Here is a 22083-nt window from a genome sequence, read left to right as displayed (position 1 = left end):
ACCAGTATGCTCAACTACCAAATCAAATGTTTTGATTGACTGGTTCGTTTTTATGAAGAAGAAGAAGAAAAGAAGCTGATACGCAAAGGTAAACTGATGGGTTTTTTTTTGTAAAAAATATATTTGGGATTTTCGAAGGAAGTGAGTAACATATAAGCGAATATTTCGGCTATACAAATAATTGCTGGCATCGGCGGAACATACTCTAAAACTTATCCCTTCATTTGATAAAAATATATGGAGTAAAGACTTACTCCCTTAAAATGACAAAAAAAAATAAAGTAAAATCACCAAATAGTTTTGAAGTCTTAGCGTCCTTACCTCACAAAGGTTCAGCTAAGACTAACAAACAAAGCTATAAATCTCAAATACACGTCAACACCATCTAGCATTTAGCGTTAGTTGGCATTTTTTAAGTTTTATAATCATTTTTCTGTCAGGAACTGAGTTACCCACAGTTTTACATTCGTGCTATTCGAATTGACCAAAAATCGAAGCCATTCTTTTTTGCACCTTTTATAGCATGTGCTTTTGATACAGCTTCATTTCTGGTGGGTATTGATTATACTATATTGGGTAGTGATTTACACTATATCGAATTATTTTTTATCATTAAGTTTTGTACAGAGGATGAAGTCTGTACTCACCCAAGTCTCTATTAAAGGATATGCTGAATTTGAAAGAGGATAATGACACCTTTGTTTTAAAGACTAATAAGGTTACTACGAAATCCGATGCAGATATTGAAATTGTTTATGAGAAACTTGTGGCATATGAAAGTGAAGGAAACGGAAGAATTAGCTGGAAAAAAAATGGTGATCAGCGTGTAATTGAAAATAAAGAAAAAACGAAATCAGTTTGCAAGGATTTTTTACGTGCAAAATGTAACCACGGAAAAAGATGTAATCGGCTCCATATTTGCAAATATTTTCTGACGGGTTCTTGCAATAAAAGTTCGTGCTTGTTTGACCATGTTTCAATTTGTTCCGTTTTTATGTCGGGTCGTTGTTTCGGTTGTGACAAGTATCATGTTTTTATACCAAAGTCGTTTAGTAGGTTATTCTCTAAACCACAAGCTATACCTTCGCATGTGCACGATGCTAGTTCTAAGAATTTGACAAAAAACGGAGATGGATTTCGGAGGGAGGCCCCGCCCTTTTTAGGCCAGCGTCGAAAGCACTCACGACCCCATCCTCCCCTTGGCCAGGTTCCTGTCGACACCCATTCTTATCCCCCTGCATTTTCAGCCCAACAATTAATAAACCCTTCCCGATTACATTTTCCCCCGCCTTACCCCTTGTTATCTCCTCCTCCTCTCCGTATACAGAAGTCCTATTTCCTTCCCCCTTACAGTATGCTGCCCCATACCCTCCCTACTCCGCCGCAAACCAGCAATTTCTTGACGGACATGAATCACTATTCCCACCCAGCCCCCCTTTCCCAGCACCTTACGAAACCCCAGCCCATTCGTTTTATCCCTCGTGCCTACCCTGTAAACGTGACTCAGGTCTGAGATTTTTTGCGCCCAATAATTGTCATATAATAAGTCCTCGTGCTTCGTCCATATCCTTGCCCGTCCCCCCACATCCAAATCCCCAAAGCAAATCCTTCTCTTACCCCTCTTCTCCAAAGCATAATAAAATTAAATTAAAACCCTACCCCCCAGGAAATTCTCAAACCCATCAAATTTCCCTGTCGCGATTCCCCAATCGGTTTGTTTTTCCTAAACTTTTAGTTACTAATGCTGAAAGTCTTAATTTTGAAAAGCTTACTGAACTCGAGGTGGTTTCAGAATCACATTTGATAGATATTATAGCTGTTACTGAAGTTCAATCCCATGACCCAGGGTCCCTACACCTGACAAATTATTCAGAGTTTATTAAACTCCGTCCTTCAGACCACCCACTCGGGAAAAAAGGTGGCGGAGTTCTGTTTTTTACTAAGAGTCACCTTTACCCAAAGATTATTCAAGTCCCTAATTTATCCGAGTATGATGAAATCCTCTGGCTAAGTGTTAGACCAAAAGTACTCCCTCGTCCATTTAGTATTATTGCAATAGCTGTTTTCTATTATTCCCCAAATCAAAATATCGAGTCAAAACGTAATTTTGTCCAGCAATTACAGGCAAGTGCTGATTTTGTTATTTCTAAGTACCCCAATGCTGGCCTTTTTTTAGTTGGCGATGCCAACGACCTTAAAATGGATTCCTTTTGTGCTTCACTTAAAGTAAAACAAATTGTTAAAACACCGACAACTCGGGGAAATACCTCTCTTGATGTTATTTTAACTAATATGTATAATTTTTACAGCCCTCCCTCAACTTTGCCCCCATTAGGTGGGAGTTATCATTTTTCCATTCTTTTGTCCCCCTCCTCAACTTTTAAGCATACTTTCTCAAAGACTTATAGCACTTACCGCCCCCTTCTAAATTCTGGTCTTCTTTCTTTTGGTATGTGGCTGAGTACTGAAGATTGGTCCGACATTTATAGTTTACAAAACCTTGATGAGAAAACAGCCACGTTTCATAAAAAGCTAATTGATAAATATCAAATTTGTTTCCCAGAAAAAAGGTTTAAAAGGTGCTCAAGTGACAAACCCTTTATTAATCAAACAATAAAAACACTAATTAGAACCAAATTGAAGCTGTTTAAGAATGGTAAATTCGATCAAGCCAATATATTAAGAAAATCAATTAAAAGAGAAATTCGTAAATTGGCACGATCATACTACAAAAATAAGATCGAAGAATTGTTCACTAATAAGCCAAAAAACTGGTATTCCGAGGTTAAAAAGCTATGTGGCAGGAGTCTTGACCAGCTTAATTTCAATTTACCAGAGCCCCCTGATGTTACTGCAAATAATCTAAATAAATTTCTCGCTTCCATTGTCCAGAGCCTTCCAGCATTGCCAATCCAATTATCAACAGGAGCCCCATCCCCCTTTTTCCCGACTGTTTCCCCGTCTGAGATTGAAAGAAGAATTGATAAACTAAGAAAGACAAGTGTTTGTCCTTTGGATATCCCGTTTCCCCTTATTAGAGCCTTCGGTGACTTCCTGTCTAAGCCCTTGTCTGTCCTGTTTAACGAAATTACTAAGTCTGGGCAAATTCCAACAATTTGGAAACAGGGTTTTATTACCCCTTTGAAAAAGAAAAATGGAAAGCCTGGCTTTGATGGTGTTCGGCCTATTACGCTTACTCCTATTTTTTCAAAATTGTATGAAGGATTCCTTGCAGATTTGCTAAAGGAAAAAATCCTACCTCTTACTGACCTGAAACAATTTGGAAACCTAAAATCAACTTCTACTTCCCACTACCTCGTTTCTCTTATTGACCACATCGGGAAAATCCTCGAAAAACCTAATTCCTGGCTAAACTTAATTTCTATTGACCTTCAGAAAGCCTTTGACCTTGTTAACCACAATATTTTAATTGAGAAACTAGAAAGCGAGTTCAATATCGATCCCTTACTGGTAAAATTGGTTGCCTCATTTTTAACAAATAGATCACAGGTGGTTAAATACCAGAACCATTACTCAAATCCTCTCCCTATCTACAATGGCATACCCCAAGGAACTCTCCTAGGCCCCCTCCTTTTTTCAGTCATGGTTAACAGCCTTGCAAAGGAAGTTCCTGACCGTTGGAAATTTGTTGATGACCTAACGATTGTTGAAAGTTGCTTCAAAAATTTAATAAGCGACCCTATGAGTATTCTCGATGAAATTGGAAGTGAGGCTTTGGACCTAGATATGACCGTAAACCCCTCTAAGTCCATGATAATGCCGATTTGTTTCCTCAAATCCTCGCCCTGTTTTCTTAATCCTATCCCTCCTGAAATTTATGCATCCTCGGTTAAATTACTTGGAGTCACAATTTCGTCAAATTTAAAGTGGGATATCCACGTTAAAGATATCATCCATAAAGCTAATGCGTCTATCGCCCTCCTTAAGCTCCTAAGTAAATATAGTGTCCCCCCTTCTCACTCCTTAAGGTTGTACACGTCGTTTGTCCGTCCGCATCTTGAATATGCTTGTCCAGTTTGGCACCCTGGCATCTCCCGTGAAGAATCAGACAAAATTGAGTCAATACAAAAAAGAGCCTTGCGAATAATTTTCAAAGAAGGCAAGGTGCCTTACTCTCTGCTCCTAAAAAAAGCTAGTTTGGAAACCCTTGAGCGAAGGAGGTCGTCGTTGTGCCTCCGTTTTTCAAAAAATGCAATAACGAACCCTCGGACGGCAAGTATTTTCCCCAAACGTCACTCACCATCCAGATTACGACAGCCTCGAGCTGTTTCTGAGCCCATCCCAGTTTTGTCCCCCATTCGTTGCGTTACCTCCAGATATAAAAAAACCTTTGTCCCCTTCATCACAGAAAAAATAAATAAAATAGCCAACTAGTTTCGCCGCCCCCCGTTTTTTTTTTTTTTTTTTTTTCTCTTTCATGTGAGGTGCTTTAGGTCGTTGTTCGTTTGATTCGTTTGTTCCCACCGATTGTTTATATGTTCTCTTTTAAACCTTTTCAACGCTAATTTTATCTCACTCTTTTAGTTTTGTTTTACGACTTACCTTTTCAACTTTCTGACATATTGCCGTTTAATTTTTTCTTTTTTTTGACAAATGAATGGCTTTGCCTTTCTGATTTAGTTGTTTTTGACATTGTTTAACCAGTTTTTTAGTTGTTGTGCTATTTTTATGATGTGTTTTTATTTTTATGGTTTTATGACTCTGGAATGCGAATTCCGAAATGCGTCCCTCGGGGCTTGTGATAGTTATTTTTTGAAATTAAATATCTTATCTTATCTAAGAACATTAATCCCTCACATAGTTGAAATTTTAAATTAATACCCCCCCCCTTTTTTTTTCTTTTCTCACTCCACTCTTATCTTATAGTTTGAGTGATTATTTTGCAATTGCAAACTTTGTAATTCTTGCTAGCTACATTTTTGTTTAAATTTGTTTTCCCTGTTTAACTTTACGAGTTTTTATCGTTTGACTTTTTATTGATTGCAATTTATGATGTTGTACTGACGCTGAAGTGCGAATTCGGCCCTTTTGGGCTTGTGATAGTCACTTTGTTGAAATAAATATTATCTTATCTTATCTTATCTTATCTTATCATTATTATTCAAAAATTGTTTAATCTCACTTGCTTCAAAGACAATGCTTCTTATTTTGACACAGACAACTTGATCATTGTTAATTAGAATTGTTTCGTCAAACAGTACGGAATAGCACAACACTTCAACATTCTTTGATTCAGCTCTAAGTAGCCGCATTTTTTTTTAGCCACCAACCATTCCGTACTATTAACCGAGAACAATGTGACGCATAAGCCATTTCATGAGATGCATTTACAGACTACATGGTTTTCGTTTCACATTATTCTGACGTTCAAATTTAATTTCATTGTAATTATTGATTTCATTTAATTCTATATTTACAATTATTAATTATAATTAATAATTATTATTATCAAGACAGAAATGGAGAAAATCATTGACATGAATTCCAGTCATTTGGTCACGGAACTATTTCTTGCTGGCCCAACTTCACTAAAATATTCGACTATAAATCCACCTGTTTTGATAGAGTACTTGGTTTTAATTACCAACGCAGACACAAAAGATAAGCAGAAAAAATGATTACATGCAAAAAGAAAACAATAATAAAAGAATAGGCAGAAACAAAAGAATAAGAAGTTCGAGTCGGCAAGCCTGAATGTATCAGTGTTAACCTTTGATATAAAACAGTCACGTCCGGATACCCCTTCATGGCAGATTCATGGCATTCAGGAAAAAGTCTCAAGGCAGTTAAAATACGCCCTAAAGGCAGTAAAAATACACCCTCATGGCATTCAGGACACGCCTCCATAGGAGTTAGAAAACACCCTCATGACAATCAGGATAAGAATAGGACCTCATGGGATTCCGGATACGCCCTCGTGGCTTGGGATACACCCTCATTCAAATGCATGATTCCTCCCGTTATCATTCAAGGGTACATTTAAATCCTTGATTGAAGCTCTCAATCAAGGATTATATCGTTCCAATTAACACAAAACATATTTTGCCCGGGATGAGTAGTGACACTTACAGGTTGCACACTTGCAACCCACACTTCCATTCTATTGGTTAAATATTATATTAACAAATGTTCTTCAATCTAAAGATTCAAGAGCCTTACGATTTCATGGGTATTTACGATTTCATGGGTCTAAGACTTTTATATGCTACTTTCTATTCTTCACAATTGACAATAAACATCTCAATAGACGAAAAATTCAAAAATTTTAATAGCACATTTAGCTAGCGCTAATTCAAACCAAACAAAATTTTTTCATAGAATAAGCCAAAGATAAAATTGAACAAACAAGCTGATTGGCTAAAATTAGCAATAGCTAAGTCTTGATATTACTAAAATAATCATAGCGAATGGGCTTCTTGTATAAGCCTCTTACCTTTTCTTTTGTCATAAACCTCTGGAGTCCAAGTACCCACTGATGCTTCTGTATCCTTTGGTTGCTGCACAGCAGCCCAACTGGACAATGGGAGGGAAGACATTCTGTGTAGCAGACTCTGTTGAGGCAACTCTCAACGCAGCCAATGCCACCCGAGGAAGTGGGAGGCTTACACAGACATATGTGGATCTCTTTATCAACCGGTGGCTTCACATCATAGTATACATCTACAAAATTATGTTTCACCTTTAAAAACTATTTTTTTGCCCTTTTTCACAAATACAGCAGGGAAGAGGGGGGGGCTTATATATAATAAAATATAATAAAAACCTAATAAAATATAATAAAAACACTTGTGGATCTTTTTTTTCAATGAGTAGTTTGACATCGTAGCATAAATATACAGGCTTACGTTTCACCTTAAAAAATGTCTTTTGTATCTGGTCCTTCTCTTAAAAACAGAGGTGGTTCGACATCTAAGTATAGACCTAAAGCAATACTTTTTATCTGAGCCAATAATTTGTATTTTGTCCCTTTCTTAAAAACTCCCAAAAGCACACAACCCCCACGTGAAAGAGGTTTCTAGAGATGTATGTAGATATCTTTATCAGTGAGTGGTTTGACATCGTATTATAAATCCTCAGATTTATGTTTTATCTTAAAAAGTTCCTTAGATTTTGCCCTTTTCTTATAAATTATATATAACAAGAACAGAAATTCGATTTCGTCACAACAGGAAAAAAAAATTGAGAACAACTGAAAAATTACTAAGTTCAAAGGTCACCACATACAAGAAATCGAAAAAAAGAGGTGAGTTACATAACAGCAAAAGGTGTGTCAAATATATAAAGCTTGACTTACTTACTTGACTTAAGTCTCCTGCCGGGCACTGCACGGCGTAGAGAGTGACGTCTGCCTCCTCCACCCACTTCGGTCCATGGCGAGTATTTGCTCTTCGTCCTGTCTGATGTTTGCCATCGCCAAGAACTCGGACAGGCTATCGGACCAACGTTTCTTCGGTCGGCCTCGAGGTTGCTTCCAACCAACTTTGATAGGGTCGAAGTCATAGATCATCTTTGCGGGTAGATGTGGTGGCATTCGAAGCAGATGCCCGAACCAACGTAAGGTTCGCTCGGCTGCTTGAGACGAAAACCAAGACTGCTTTATGAGCTGCAGGAGCTTTTCATTGCTGACGAAGTCAGACCATCGTAGGCCCTCAATCCTCCTCAGGCTCTTTGCATGAAATACGTCTATTTTCTTGAGGGTTGCAGCTGATGCTTGCCATGTCTCAGCTCCGTAAAGCATCACAGAACCGACTAGAGCATTGAAGATCCGCAGTTTCGTTGTGCGACTGATCGCCAGAGGTGACGGTTCAGTCTACCCATGACAGAAGATGCTTTAGATAATCTTGCCTGCAGCTCGGGGAGAAGTGAGCCATTTGAAGAAATTACGGAGCCCAGGTAGGTGAAGTCTTTGATAACCTCGATGCTAGTGGTGCTGTCCAGGCTAACTGGAGAGTTAACAGCAGGAGAAGACGGGTTAGTTTTGTTCCAGTTTATATGCAGTCCTACTTTGGCAGCCTCTTCTCGCAGAATTCGGAGCGCTTCCAGCAGCTGCTCCATGGAGTCCGCCAGAATGGCCAAGTCATTGGCAAAATCGACATCTGTGATGGTATGATCTCCGAATTTGAGCCCAAAGCTGAGACGTGAAGTGGTTTTTGTCATAACGTAATCTATGATGACATTGAAGAGCTCTGGGGCCACTGCACATCCTTGGCGCACCCCTGTCGTGATTTGAAAGAACGGGCTGCGCCGACCATTTACTTGTACACAGCTCTCCGTCCCGTGGTGCAGCGCCTTAAGAAGTCTGCAATATTTCTCGGGTAGGCCAGTCAACTCTAGGATCCGCCAAGGAGCTTTTCGATCAACTGAGTCAAATGCAGCACGGAAGTCAACGAAGGCAATAAATGCTTTCTGTCGGAACTCTGTGGTCTTCTCTACTATTTGTCGAAATCGAATATATAAAGCCAAAAAAAAAACAGAGAAGAAATGAAATCCAAAACTAAGCTAAAATGAAATGACTAATCAAGAAAGAAAACAGAAAGATATGATCAGATGAGCAGAATGCCAAGAGATACATGATAACAGATGCTGCTAAAGTCGATTAAATAAATCATAGCCACTCTTTAAAGTAACTATCCTTGTAACTATCCTTTGTAACTATCTTTAAAGTAACTTTAAAAAAAACATATATGGCTTTCGCTTGCTGCTTGCTTTGTGCAGCAAATGACTTCCTGCTTACTTAATTTTGCAACCATGTCAGGTCTTCAGAGTTGCATTTTTTTATTTTTTTTTATAATTTTGGGTACTTATGTGTTAGACGAACAACAATCAAGAAGGCCGCTCGATTTAACCACTCGGTATGTCATTATAATTAACCTACATTCACTTCTTGAGTGTGTTTGAGTTAAATAAGACGACTCTCGAATATCAGGGTGAGCAGAGATAGAAATGATGGTCAGTGGAGCAGACAACAATCTGGGGGAGGGTGTACTCCCCACCCTATAGCAACTGAAGTGCCTACTTGAATATATTTATTTAAGAAACATATTTATGTAATACCCCCATGGATATTTTTTTCATTTCTATTTTTTCTCGGAAACTTTGTTAGTTTTTTTTTTTTTTTTTTTTTTTTTTTTTTTTTTTTTGTCCACAGCCTAGTTTTAAAACATTAGATTCATTTGTCTATATTTTCATTTACTTAATCCTGTAAAAGGAAAGGCAGTGGCGTAAATAAGAATTTATTTAAGTATACACCAAAAATGGGATCAGAGGGAACGTTTTCCTCAATGTCTCCAAAGATAATAAGAAACTATCGTAAATAAATGAAAAGATGATGATAAGGCATAATGAACCAAAGAAAAGGAAAAAACATACTATTCCTTATCTTCTTATAAGACCATGACGATACAGGTTTCTTGGGTAGAGTTCCTTCCCGTTTCATGGACCAACATTCATATGATAAGTGATAATCCAATTTTCTTGAGCAGAGCCATCTAGTGGAATGTAATGGAAGAGGAAGCAAACCGCTTGAACGGTCATTTGCGTCACTGCATAGAGGGAGTTTAGAGGGAGACTCGGACAATCGCCTTCTAGATCTTAAAAAAAGAAAAACCAATTTCATGTGATGTTGTTCTGTATTTGATGGTCATCTGCTAAAGATGATCATTAAGTATCCGGTTTTAAACTTGTTTTAGTTAACCCAATTGTTTTTATTTTACTTATTTATTTTATCTTATTTTAATAGATTTAATCTTCTGTTTAGGGGGGTTACTTTCATCCGTTCCCTTTAGAATCAGTTCATATTTATGATTTAATCACACAAACAATTGAAGGCTTTTTCCCTCTCTTTGTCCTTTTTTCGTTTTATTGCAGTATAATGTCAATTTTTATGCATTAAAAAATACTGTTAATTTTTCTACAAAGGGGAGTCAACAGATAATTCTTGAGGGTAGAGGATTCCCCCAAGCAATGACTGTCCTTGAGGGAATAAGTGCATTGGGTGTTATTCCGATATGGAAAAAGCTCAAACTAGAAACTAGATCTTAAGCCCTTGAGAAATCAAGTGCAACAATTTTCTTTATTTTGCTTCACTTGGATTCTACAAGCCCCCTCCTTCCGAAAAACTGAAATAATGGAGAGAAATTCTCTTCAAGAAGAGACTATCTAAGGAATAACTAAGGAATATAAACGAAATACCAGTACCCTGAGATCACAGCTCCTAACAAATCAACTTATATTACATCGCACTTTTTATATGTGTACCTCCCTGACAAAGACAGGAGTTCATCTCTTGCGCAAAGACTAAACCCCTTCCTCCCTCTAGATACCGGAGTGTATACAAATATAATTTGATTAAATTTATATTAATTAATTGCTGCAGCAGACAGTCTTTTATCGCAGTCAGTCTTTTTTTATAGCTCGTTTTTCTATTTTTAGTTAGTAACTTAATTTTATGTAGGCCGTGGTTCGTCCTTTACTAACTGCGCAAGAACAGTTTCACAACAGTCTTTCATTACTCTTTTATTATTACTATTCTAGCAGCTTTGTGAAAACAAAGATTTGATTAGGAAAGGCGGGTAGAACCCTAAACAGAATACATCAACTACTGCTATACTGTCATCGCTTTTCTGATTTACCACTTCATAAATAGGTGCAGACTTCAAAACAACAACTACTACTACTTCTAACAGCCAACCAACAGGCAGAAAGCTCAAAAGGCAACCTCCTCCACCCACATCCACTCAAAGCTTCATACATTTTGCAAAGGCGGGTAGAACCCTAAACAGAATACATCAACTACTGCTATGTCATCGCTTTTCTGATTTACCACTTCATAAATAGGTGCAGACTTCAAAACAACAACTACTACTACTTCTAACAGCCAACCAACAGGCAGAAAGCTCAAAAGGCAACCTCCTCCACCCACATCTACTCAAAGCCTCATACATTTTGCAAAGGCGGGTAGAACCCTAAACAAAATACATCAACTACTGCTATGTCATCGCTTTTCTGATTTACCACTTCATAAATAGGTGCAGACTTCAAAACAACAACTACTACTACTTCTAACAGCCAACCAACAGGCAGCAAAGCTCAAAAGGCAACCTCCTCCACCCACATCTACTCAAAGCTTCATACATTTTGCAAAGGCGGGTAGAACCCTAAACAGAATACATCAACTACTGCTATGTCATCGCTTTTCTGATTTACCACTTCATAAATAGGTGCAGACTTCAAAACAACAACTACTACTACTTCTAACAGCCAACCTACAGGTAGCAAAGCTCCAATGGCACCTCCTCCATCCCTATCTATTCCAAGCTTCATACATTTTGCATACATTTCTGAACACTTTCAAAACATTTTGTACATTTCCAAATAGCTTCTAAATTAAGCTACTCGAACTTCAAAACACCCACACCGGCTCATTCTCCCTCCTAATCTACTAAATCTTCGTAGTAGGCTCCCTCCCGCAATTTTTCTGCTTCTTCCAAATATTTCCCAGTCCAATCGAGGATGAGTCGTCCGAGCCGAGTGGTTAGCGCTACTGACTTGAAGCCCTGAGGCCAGGGGTTCGAGTCCTAGGGTCACTGGTTATTTGGTTTGTAACGGGGGTCAATGGCGTGACCCTGTAAGCTCAGCCAGAGGTAACCCAGCTCTAAATGAGTACCTGGAGAAGTCTGGGGGAAAAACACGGGAAGCGTGGGATGATTGGTCCGCAACCACGCATTGCACTTCCTGCCGAATGCATTGGACCAGGAGACTGATACCTGCGCAACGCAGACCATTGGTCAGCATGCAAAAAAGTTCTTTTTTTTTTTTAATCCCAACAGTGTATTTTTCTTATCCAAAATTTAAACTTTAGATGCGTTTTTTGAAGTTTCTCATTGCAACCTCCCCCCTCCCCCCAAAAAAAAATCTCTTCGAAAAAGTTTTTGTGAATACAAAAAGTTTCTTTTAATCCGAAATTCATAATTTTGGAGGCTTTTTTTAAAGTTTCTCTTTGTAAACCCCTCCCCCGAATTTTTTCGGATTTTTTTTTTATCGAGGATGTCTTGCTTCTTCTTTGGCCCAATTTGGATTTCTAAAAGGCTCAGATTTTAGCCGCCTATAATCCTTCAACCGCAAAAATTCAATTGAAAAGATAATTCCTTTTTTTTTCATAGGTAATTGTTTGGTATACAGTCCTGCTAAACGACTACCATAAAAATCCTTGGATAATTCCTCAAGAAAACATAGTCCTTCAGCTTTTAGCAAGTTCCCTCGTAAAATAATGCCTTTCTCATATGATACTAGGAATACCTACAATTTCGTAGTTGTATTGAAATACCACATGTGCCCCTTTCACCATCCGTTATTTAGCTCCAGAAATTTGGAATAGAATTCCGATTAACATTCACGGGCTACACATTGGTTTATTTAAAATTGACTAAACAAGCCTTCTTGAATGATGGAATATAGATAGTTATTGAGATATTTTATAACAAAAGTATGGAGAGCATTACATTTTTTCATAATAATTAACATTTTAAAAAGAAATATTGAAAAAATGGTAACTAGGAGTGGTAGCTATTTTTCGGTTACTTTTAATGGTAAAAGTTTATTGCAAAAAAAAAAATATGGGAATGTTAAAAGATGCCCTGAAAACCCTCAAAAATTGTCGCGGATCAAAATGAAAATTCCACCATTGGAATCGCCAATATCAAGAACCTCACACGGGAATGCTACAGACTCAACCAGTGGCGTAATTTTGTTAAAAATCCTGGAAAGGGGGGGGGGGAGTTGGAGCCAATTTTCCCAAGTCATGTGAGAATGATTGTAAAAACTAAAAAATGAGCCATTTGGTACCATAAAGGTACTATATAGTACTATAAAGGTACTTTGTAGTATTATAAAGATAAATATAATTTAAAGAAAACTGATACTAATTCGTTTCTGTTGATGCTTGATTTATATAGGCTTATTGACAGGATTTTTGAAGAGACTACACTTGAGTTTTTGGGGGGACAAACTCAGGTCTGGGAGGGGCAGTTGCCCCCCTAACCCAGAGCAAACTACACTCTTAGACTCATCCCCCCCTCACATTTAACAACAATGCAAATCAAATTTTTGTAGGATTAGCACTGACATGTCTTCTTTATCTTCGGTTTTCCTTCAGCCTTTCCTTTCCTTTCCTTTCCTTTCCTTTCCTTTCCTTCAGCCTTTTTTCTCTTCAGCCTTAGCAGAGCATTGGAACAACATAGATAGGTCTGTTTTAGGAATTTTTTTTTTTGCCATGTCTAGTGCCTTTAGTAAGCATTTAAGCTTGATTATTAAATTTCATTCCTACTTGTTTTGGAATTGAAATGATTTTCATAACAATTTTATAAATAATTTTTTAAAATTATTTTAAAAAATTAAAGAGGTTTTCAATGCTATATGAAAATAGAGAAACGTTTAAAATTTGAAAGAAACCAAACTGATGACAAGGGTTCAACTATCATGAACAAAATTTTGAAATCTAAAAATTTTGATCAGGATCAGGATGAAACTTGGTGGGAAGAATAAGCACAAGTCCAAGATACGTGACTGACATAACCAGACCAGATCCGCTCTCTTTGGTGGAGTTGGGAGAGTGGGGGGTGAGGGCAATTCGGAGAAATTAGAAAAAATGAAGCTACAAAAACAGATACATTATGTGGGAGCCCTAGAGATTTATGAGATGCTTGTTGGCTCCTCCCCGAGCCTTCCTTAATTTATATAGAATTTCTCTTTTTTCAAACCCCCTCCCTTTCTAATCAAATCCTAAGTAAGTACATATTTGAGACAAGGCTCAATTATGATATATTTTTTCCGCTATACTTCGTAGTTGTTGGCCGTATCCGGGGTGGAGTCACCAAATTAAAGTTCCACTCCCCAGAAAAACATAAAAAATTTCTGGATACTTTTAAAAAAAACTACGAGAAAATACCACCCCTCAAATGAAAATCATGTCGGTGTATGCAAAGTTTTAGAGGGTTTACAAATTTAGATTATATAATGAGATACGATCCAACAGTCTAACGATTCGATAAGTCTCCAGGGATGGCATAAGCACCGACAACCCGTAGGGAAGAGCTGTAAGTTATGCCAGTTACCTATTATTGATATTTAAGGTTTGTTATTGGGAAAAAGGGCACTGTGTCCATGCTGTTTGTTAAAAGGGCGTATCAGCAATATGTTAGGAATGACTGAGTGTATTAAGTCGAAATTTTCAGAGTATTTTATGGGGAATATTGGAAAATGACCGAAGGGTAGGCAGTTCCATCACCCCTGCCCTTTTTAGATACCCCCTCTCATCAACACTGATCGGAATTTTGAAAAAAGCGCACAAGAACGTTTTATTGTAATAAAACCGAAAAATTCCTTAACTGATTCTATAACTGAAATTTTTATTCCGAAAATTGAATTTTTTTTTTCCAAAAATTGAAATTTCCATTCCCAAATTGTCGTTTCGGAATGTGCAAAAACAAAACATTGTCAGGTGACTTCCGAATCACATAAGGCATTTGTGCAGATACTGCAGACACAATTGTGCAGATAAGATATAAATAGCAAATGCCTATTAAACAAAATTAGTTCAAGATTACTACTCAACTAATGGTGTAAAACCGTCCTTTCCTTGCCAACACAGGTCTGCACAGTGCAACCCAAAGGGTGAGGGGTAAACATGAAAGAGGTATTTATATGCCTCTACTTCACAAATTTCCCGGATAAGATCTTTTGGTCTTTATATAATCTAAGGAAGGGGGATTCCCCCTACCTTCATTATATGCAGGCATGTACACAGCATCTTATTTATATTCCAATGTCCCACTAGTGGCGGAAAGAAGGAAGTGATATTTTTGGGGTTTTCAAATGGAAGATTGAAACCTTCCGATAAAAAAATTATCTACCATGCTGACTCCAATGAGAGTCAGTTTTTATTTCAATCCTTTGCCAATTTCGAGGGGTTTCAAGCTTTTTTCGAAACCTTCACAAATCTGCTTCCGCAGCAAACCTTTACTATTAAGATGAACCAAAATGATAGTTTCCCTTCCTGAATCAGAATTAAACGAAAATATTTTCGATATGACTGATACATTCTATCCCAGCTTTAGCATCTTTTTGCATAGTCATGAAAGACTGTAAATAATAATATAAAAAAATCAGATGGCAGTTGTGACTCCACCGCAGCACCAGTACTTAGCCACCAAAGCCAACACACTTGCAAAAACACCTCCTCCACTCCACCATAGATGCAAACAAGCCTTATCATTAAGGGGATGAGGCCAAAAAATTATTATTGTCCGTTTTTAGTCGTCTGTATTTCAGTCTTTCCTAGGGATTACCTGGAGGAAGGACAACCTTTCTCTGGATTAAGATCAAGAGGGCAGGGGGACGAATCTCGAGGAGGAATGTAGACCAATCTTCTTTCTGCGCAGGTCCTGTCTATTTTTAATAAAATTTAAGCGTTACTCACTCTTTTTCTTTGTAGTAATTTGAAAAGAGTCCAGCAGGTATGTATTTCTTTTTCTGGGCTTGGATTTTCTTTTGTGGGGATTTTTTCCCGGAATCCTCTTCTTCTGGAGAAGTAGCACAATCAAGGTCACTGGCTAGTTCCAAAGGATAATCACATGGAGGAAGACAGCCATCAGATATACTAAAGAGGGGGAAATCATTTAGTGTGTTATTTAGAAATCATTTAGTGAATTTATTTAGACTAGACTTAATTTTATTATAGACTTAATATTAGTTAGTGAATTAATATCATTTAGAATTAGTTATTTTATTTTATTTATTTCTATTTAGAAATTATTTAGTTATTTCAAAATATCACTCAGAAAATATCAATAAGCAAAGTTTTATTTTGTTTTTGCCAAAAAATAAATAAAAAATCAATAGATAAAAATAAAAGATCAATAAATAAGAAATCTTATTAGTGTATACATTTTTTTTTTTGCAAAACAAAATAAAAATAAAATACCGATTACTAGAGTAGTGTTATCTCCAAATAACAAAAATTAATATTGCCTAGACTCACTGTTGGAGCTCATTTTTTTTATATATATTTTCTAAATTCTTTTTCTAAAACAAATCGAGGTGATGAGACACTTCCCTGCTTTACTCCTTTCTTAACTTTAAACGGCCTAGTACTTAAGTATTTAACTTAACCTGCTTTACTCCTTTCTTAACTTTAAACGGCCTAGTACTTAAGTATTATATAAATGGTTCTTTAGCAAGCTTTATGGTTTTCTCATTTCGTTCAAAAGTCGTTTCAACCACGAAGCCACATAGTAGCGGCTAAAAAAAACGATTCCTAAGCTATTAAAAATTAACAATATAGATTAGGAAAAAAAATATCAGACTTGGACTGTGAACACCGATCCCATGAGAATACACTGAAGAATTTGTTTGAGGATTAATCTTCTGCTGGTGATTCCAGAATTTAAAATTTTTTATAAACTCTATTATTAATATAATTTTAATATTGTATTACTGTAGAGGGAACGATACAATAAGCTATAGTAAATAGCAGTATATATAGTTATATATATACCCAAGAGATGTGATTTAAACAACAATCCTTTGGTTCCTTACATAATCTTTTTCTTAGCTATCCCTTGATCCGTGTTTCAAACTTTCTGTGATTCCCCAGCCCCCCTTCTTCCAGCGAAATTACTTTAAACCTAAAATCTAGAACAATATTGACGAAACTATACAAGGTCATATCCAGTTTTTTGGGGGGAGGGGGTTACAAGAGTCTTTTTGGCGGGAGGAGGTACAAGAACTTAAGAAATATATAAAAAATGTGTTTATAGTTCATTTTTGTTATGTTTTTACGAGTCAGACAAACATTTTTTTTTTGGGGGGGGGGTCAAACCTAACCCCCTGGATATGCCTTAAAACTAACGCCTTAAAACTATACTAGGGAAACCGTAAAGTTTACTTAAATTATCCAGTACTGATTTTTCCAAAAGATTTTGTGAACAACTACGGATTGTTTTAGACTTAAATGAAAAAAGAAAGAAAAATTATAGAGCCAAACAGTAGGGGCTATACCAATACCTAGGTAATTAAACAGGAACAAAAAAAAAATCCATGTCACACTTTATGTTTTCAGCAAAGGTCTTTCTCATAGATTTTCGTGCATTACTGTTTTTTTTTTTTTTTTTTACAGTATATTGTCCACCATAGAGACAAAGAGATTTGACCCTTATGGAGGAGAGAGGGGTTGAAAGGGAGAAAAGTGTATTTCCATGTGACAGTTATGTATATTGGCCATTTCAAATGATAACGAAAAAATAATATCTTGGATTCCAGAATTAAGATTCCTAGTTATGGGAGCACAGCAGGGGGATGGGGTATGTTTAGAATCCCCCAGAAGCGCAAAAAAAGGGGCTAAACATCCCCCCACATCAAAGACTATATGAATTGAAAATAAAAGATCAGCTGATAAAAAGAAATTAGAAAAATAATTCAGGTAAATATAAAAATTAATATTTAAGATTAAAAATAGTCTTAAACTAGATATAATTAAGGAATGAGTAATCTTATTTCTCAGTTAAGGTACTACAATTTAATTTTCCAAATCTCTATATTAAAATATGCAATTAAGATCGCTCAGCCATTAAGACCTATACTAAGCATTAGTCTAATACAAAGCAAAACAAATTCACATGTAAAGGGAAATCAATTTCTTAAAATATAAGTGACTATTTTGGCCAAAAAGCGACAAAACATGTATCAAAAACGGAACAAAATGTCAAAAGGATGAACAGAAAAGAGCTGAAAAAAATGTTTTTAAAAGGGGAGAGTGAATTCGGAATGGGGGGTAAGAGAAGAAGAAAGATCACAAAAATCTTCAGATTGTGTATCTCCAATGGATATGCACCAGCTAACAGAGAGGTGTAAATGAAGAACAAGAAATTCAGTCCCCCCATGACTTTTACTGAAATTTTCAACTCAATCACCCGGCTGTGAGACGAGCCAGGTTAGACTTAGCGAAACAAACTTTGGAAATGCTCGATTTACAAAGAGAAAAATTCTCCCTTTTAATTCAATTCTTTATCCATCCACACGGACATTTAGTTTAATTTTGATGCGCAACTATTTTTCTTCAATTTTAGTTTGAAAAGCTTAATTTAATTTTAATTTTACTCTCCAAAATTATTTAGTAAATATTTGTAGAAACAAAAATGTCAAGTTAGAAGCTCGGACACTCTGGCCCACATACCTGTGATTATGAACCCTAAAGATAGCACGCTCTGCCGACAGGGTTGCAATCACTGTCAGTTTCTTAAGTGGTACAATTGCCCAAATTTGCGTGCTACGTGGCGATTTTCGGTGCTACAGTCAAAAAATTCCGTGACACGCACAAGGTCCGTTTAGATTAGTTTTTAGGTCAAATTTGATCCTTGTTTAATGTAGAGGAATAAAAAAAATCCATAAAAAAATGTAACTGATAAGAGCGCTGAATGGGAAATGTACGCGCACAGGCCTTATGGTCACACATAACAAATATTTTGACATACATTTCGATGTAAGACACGTCATGTAAATGCCTTTTATATGTATCTATTTTCAATTTGGTCATATAAAGAGAAGAAGTGTTACATTCAATGTAGCGCATGCTACACTACTACACATAATGAAAGAGAGCTAAAATAACACTTTTGTGCTACACAGGTGGTAACACTGGGTATGCAGCCCTGGGTATGCGTAAGTTGCGGCAACTCACAAAATTGAGGGGGAATAATTTTTCTAAAGTGAGGGGAAGTATATTTTTATTTTTGTCAATCTCTCAAAAGAAAAAATATTACTAAAAAGGGGGTACTTGTAAGATATACGCCTTACCTAATATTCTTCATCTAAGTAGAACATGTTGACGAATTACAGAATTTTTTTTTCATTAGTTTCTTTTAGCTTAGCGTGAGACAAAACAAAGAGAAGTGACAAAATAAATGGAAATATATAATTTGGGCTATATATTTGCACACTAGGGGGGAAGGGGTAAAGTATTTTGACAGTGTGAAGTTAGAAAACAATTCTCATAAAAGAATCTAGAAGATAATTGTACCTAACACATTAGGCATGCAGACCCGCAATACTTTACCCCCACCCCCTCTAATGTACAAATATATAGCCCAAATTTATTTCTAAAGCATCTTACTTTGGTATATTCAATAGGACTGAGCGTCAGAGAAACATATAGAAAAATATTAGGTAGGGTGTTTATCATACAAGTACCAAAGGAATGTTACAAAATCTGAGGGGAAAGAGAAAATCTTGAGGGGGTGAGTTTAGATGGTTTTACATCTTTGATGCATTTATAGATATAGATAATATAATTCAAAAAATAACAATATGGAAAAAAAAGGAAAGGTAAGTTATAAAATTGTTTATAAGAAGCCAATCAGCAAAAAGATAGAATAAAATCAGCTAAAAGACATGAAATGCTTAAGAGAATAATAATACTAATGAAAAAAAGGAATAAAAGAGGGAGAAAAAAGGCTTACTCGTCAACATCGGATAGGATCGATGCTGCACCAGGAGCTGGGGAAATAATCCTACTTCGTAGCGAGCGCTGAACAGGAAGCAGCTCCTCAGTCAGAGACTCGTGCTCTGAACTGGCCCTATTCCTCAAAGGACGTCGAAGTTGTACAATCCTCCTTCTTCTTAACTGTGATATTTTTACAGCTTTCACTTTCGCCATTTTTCTACTGGTTCGAGCACTTCTATCACTATTCACAACCACTGAAGTCACCTCTTTCGAACTCATTTTAGCATCACTCATATCATCTGTCACTGATGAGCTTGTCTTAAGCATATCACTTTCGGATTCGGTCACAGTAGGCTCAATTCTCTTTTTCTTTTTTTTATTTGGGAATCCAGTTCTGTTGATTTTCTTTCTTTTCGTCTTCTTCATCGATAAAGAGGTAACTTGGGGAGCACCATCTACATTTGTAATTTTAAGCATGATCTTTGGCACAGGATTTAAAATTGGTATCACATCAGGTAGTGCGTGCATTGGGGCTAAAGGAGCTTCTTCCAAAACTTGTATGTGGTTTTCTACAAGGTCGCAAGAGGTTTGGGAGGATTCAGGTTGGGGTTGCAGTAGATGACGCTTCTTTGGAGATATCATTTTATTATTAAGGGAAGGGTCTGGATCTAGAACACGTCTTTTTATATTCCGTTTGCCTGAAAAAAAGATATAGACAACTTAGCTATAGTACGAGAGCCTTTCTTAAGAAGAGAGAGGGCGACCAGGGCTGTATCCAAGATTTTATTCGGGTGGGAGAGGGGGGGTACAAAATGATCTTTTTCGGAGGGGGGATGAGATCTTTAAAAAAACTTTATAAAACACGTCAAAAATTTATTTATATTCATTTTTGCTATATTTTTATGAGTCAAACAAACATTTCGGGGGATCCATCCCCCCACTGATATGGCCTTGAGGGCAACAAGCAATTTTTTTAAAGAATTAGTCTGAAATACCAGAAAAGAGCCCTCCGATCGCTTTCCCTCTTAAAGGTTGATGAATACAGGTCTTATATGACTAAATAGTGGCGGAGGTAAGCCCAACTAAGAATTTATGAGGAAGGAGGCGGAGAGTTTTTCAGGACATCTAGTAATCCATAAAAGTGTAGTTGCCGCAAAAAAGCTCAATCATTGTGCTTTCTTACGCAGTTTTACAAGACTTTAAAACAGAGTTGGGCGAAGGGGTGTAAATGTAAAGTGTTTTCTAATGCTAAAGGGGGAATTCATTAGCTTTTGGGGGGAGCAACAAAAAAAGATACAAAACATATGAAAAGTCTGAAGTTGATATTTAATCCCTCTTGATTTCTGTGAATATTTCTAGTCTATGCTGCTACTACGAAAGTAAAGAGTAACATTAAACTCAAAAATGAGTAGAAATTATCCCTATAAGGGGGGCTGCCCCTTTATTATCCCCACCTCGACCTCGTGGTCGCAAAAACTTAGGAGGATGCTCATTCGATCAGAAATTGAGAGTTTTAGTCTTTGTTCTATAAGTCAAAAGTGATTGAAAACCAGCAAACCGCGAGGGAGGGGAGGGGTATTTTCAACAAGGGGTATTTGGGGGTGGGGGTTTCTTCGGGGGCAAATGCCTCGACCTGTTATCCGTTGACAAAAAAAAATTGAAACGTGTACACCTCGAAAGCCAGAGAAAGTTAGAAAAGGTCTTTACCAAAGGAATCGTCTAAGAACAGTCTTTGATGCTCATTTGGCTGACTGTAACAAAACGTGGTTAAATTTCTAATAGAAATCAAAATGGCAAACTATAGCACTTTTTAGCCATAAGCCGATCATTCGAAAGTAGGTCATCTCCAAATGCCTAGAAAGATTTATTTTGAAATTTAAAGGAAATTTAAACTTCGAGGGAAAGTGTTAAGTGAAACTGAGCACGGAGAAGGAGCGTTCACAGCTATTTGACCTCAGGAGGATTGATGTAGCAATGATTTGTTGATTGTAGTAGTTATATGTTAAACCTAAAACGAGTAAAACTACAGTAAAAGTTCCTTTTAACTAAAATGTTAAATTTAAATTTTAAATTGAGTTTGTTCTAATCTTGATTATTAAACTGAGCCAGGTGTTGCCGAAAAGGAAGATGGCGTTGACAGATTCTTTTTTGTTGTCGACCCTAGTGCCAGTTCTCACTTACCCATATTCTTTGGACCACCCTATCAACTAAGATTTTGCATGGTACATAAATGCTAAACTAAAAGTATTAGTGGAAATGAGGTTGGATGAGGTTTCAATGCGGTTGGGTGATATTTCACTGAGGTTGGAAGAGGTTGCAATGAGGCAAATGAGGGTGGATCACAGAAAAAATGAGACTATTTGTAAAAATATCATAAGAAGCAAAAATTTTGTTATCTTTATTGGCTTATATTTTCAGACAGGATGTTTTAAAGCCAGTTAGTTTTAAAAAAGTCAAGTCTGTTGTCGTTTTAGGCTTTCGATTTCATATTCTTTGTTTGGCCTATATTTGAGCTTACTAATAGTGTCATAATTCCCTCACTGGAATTTTGTTTGTTAGTGGTTTTT

At 36.7% G+C, this 22083-nt stretch overlaps 1 protein-coding gene across 2 annotated transcripts in view; it reads right to left on the bottom strand.

The window, feature by feature from the left end:
* The window catches only part of LOC136035184 (uncharacterized), a 148688-nt gene that overhangs the window by 44229 nt on the left and 82376 nt on the right, over positions 1–22083 (bottom strand). The window contains exons 7-10 of one of the 2 annotated variants that reach the window (XM_065716758.1): positions 19533–20214; positions 15497–15676; positions 9391–9611; positions 6455–6681 (exon numbers count right to left, since the gene is read on the bottom strand). In XM_065716758.1, the coding sequence (XP_065572830.1) occupies positions 6455–6681; positions 9391–9611; positions 15497–15676; positions 19533–20214 (1310 nt within the window). The remainder of the gene's footprint in view (positions 1–6454; positions 6682–9390; positions 9612–15496; positions 15677–19532; positions 20215–22083) is intronic. The other variant, XM_065716759.1, reaches the window with a different exon arrangement.

This window comes from Artemia franciscana, chromosome 14 (assembly GCF_032884065.1).
Source record: "Artemia franciscana chromosome 14, ASM3288406v1, whole genome shotgun sequence".
Taxonomy (NCBI): Eukaryota; Metazoa; Arthropoda; class Branchiopoda; order Anostraca; family Artemiidae; genus Artemia; species Artemia franciscana.
The sequence above is the reverse complement of the archived record's forward strand: the minus strand, read 5'-3'. Positions and strand labels throughout refer to the sequence as shown.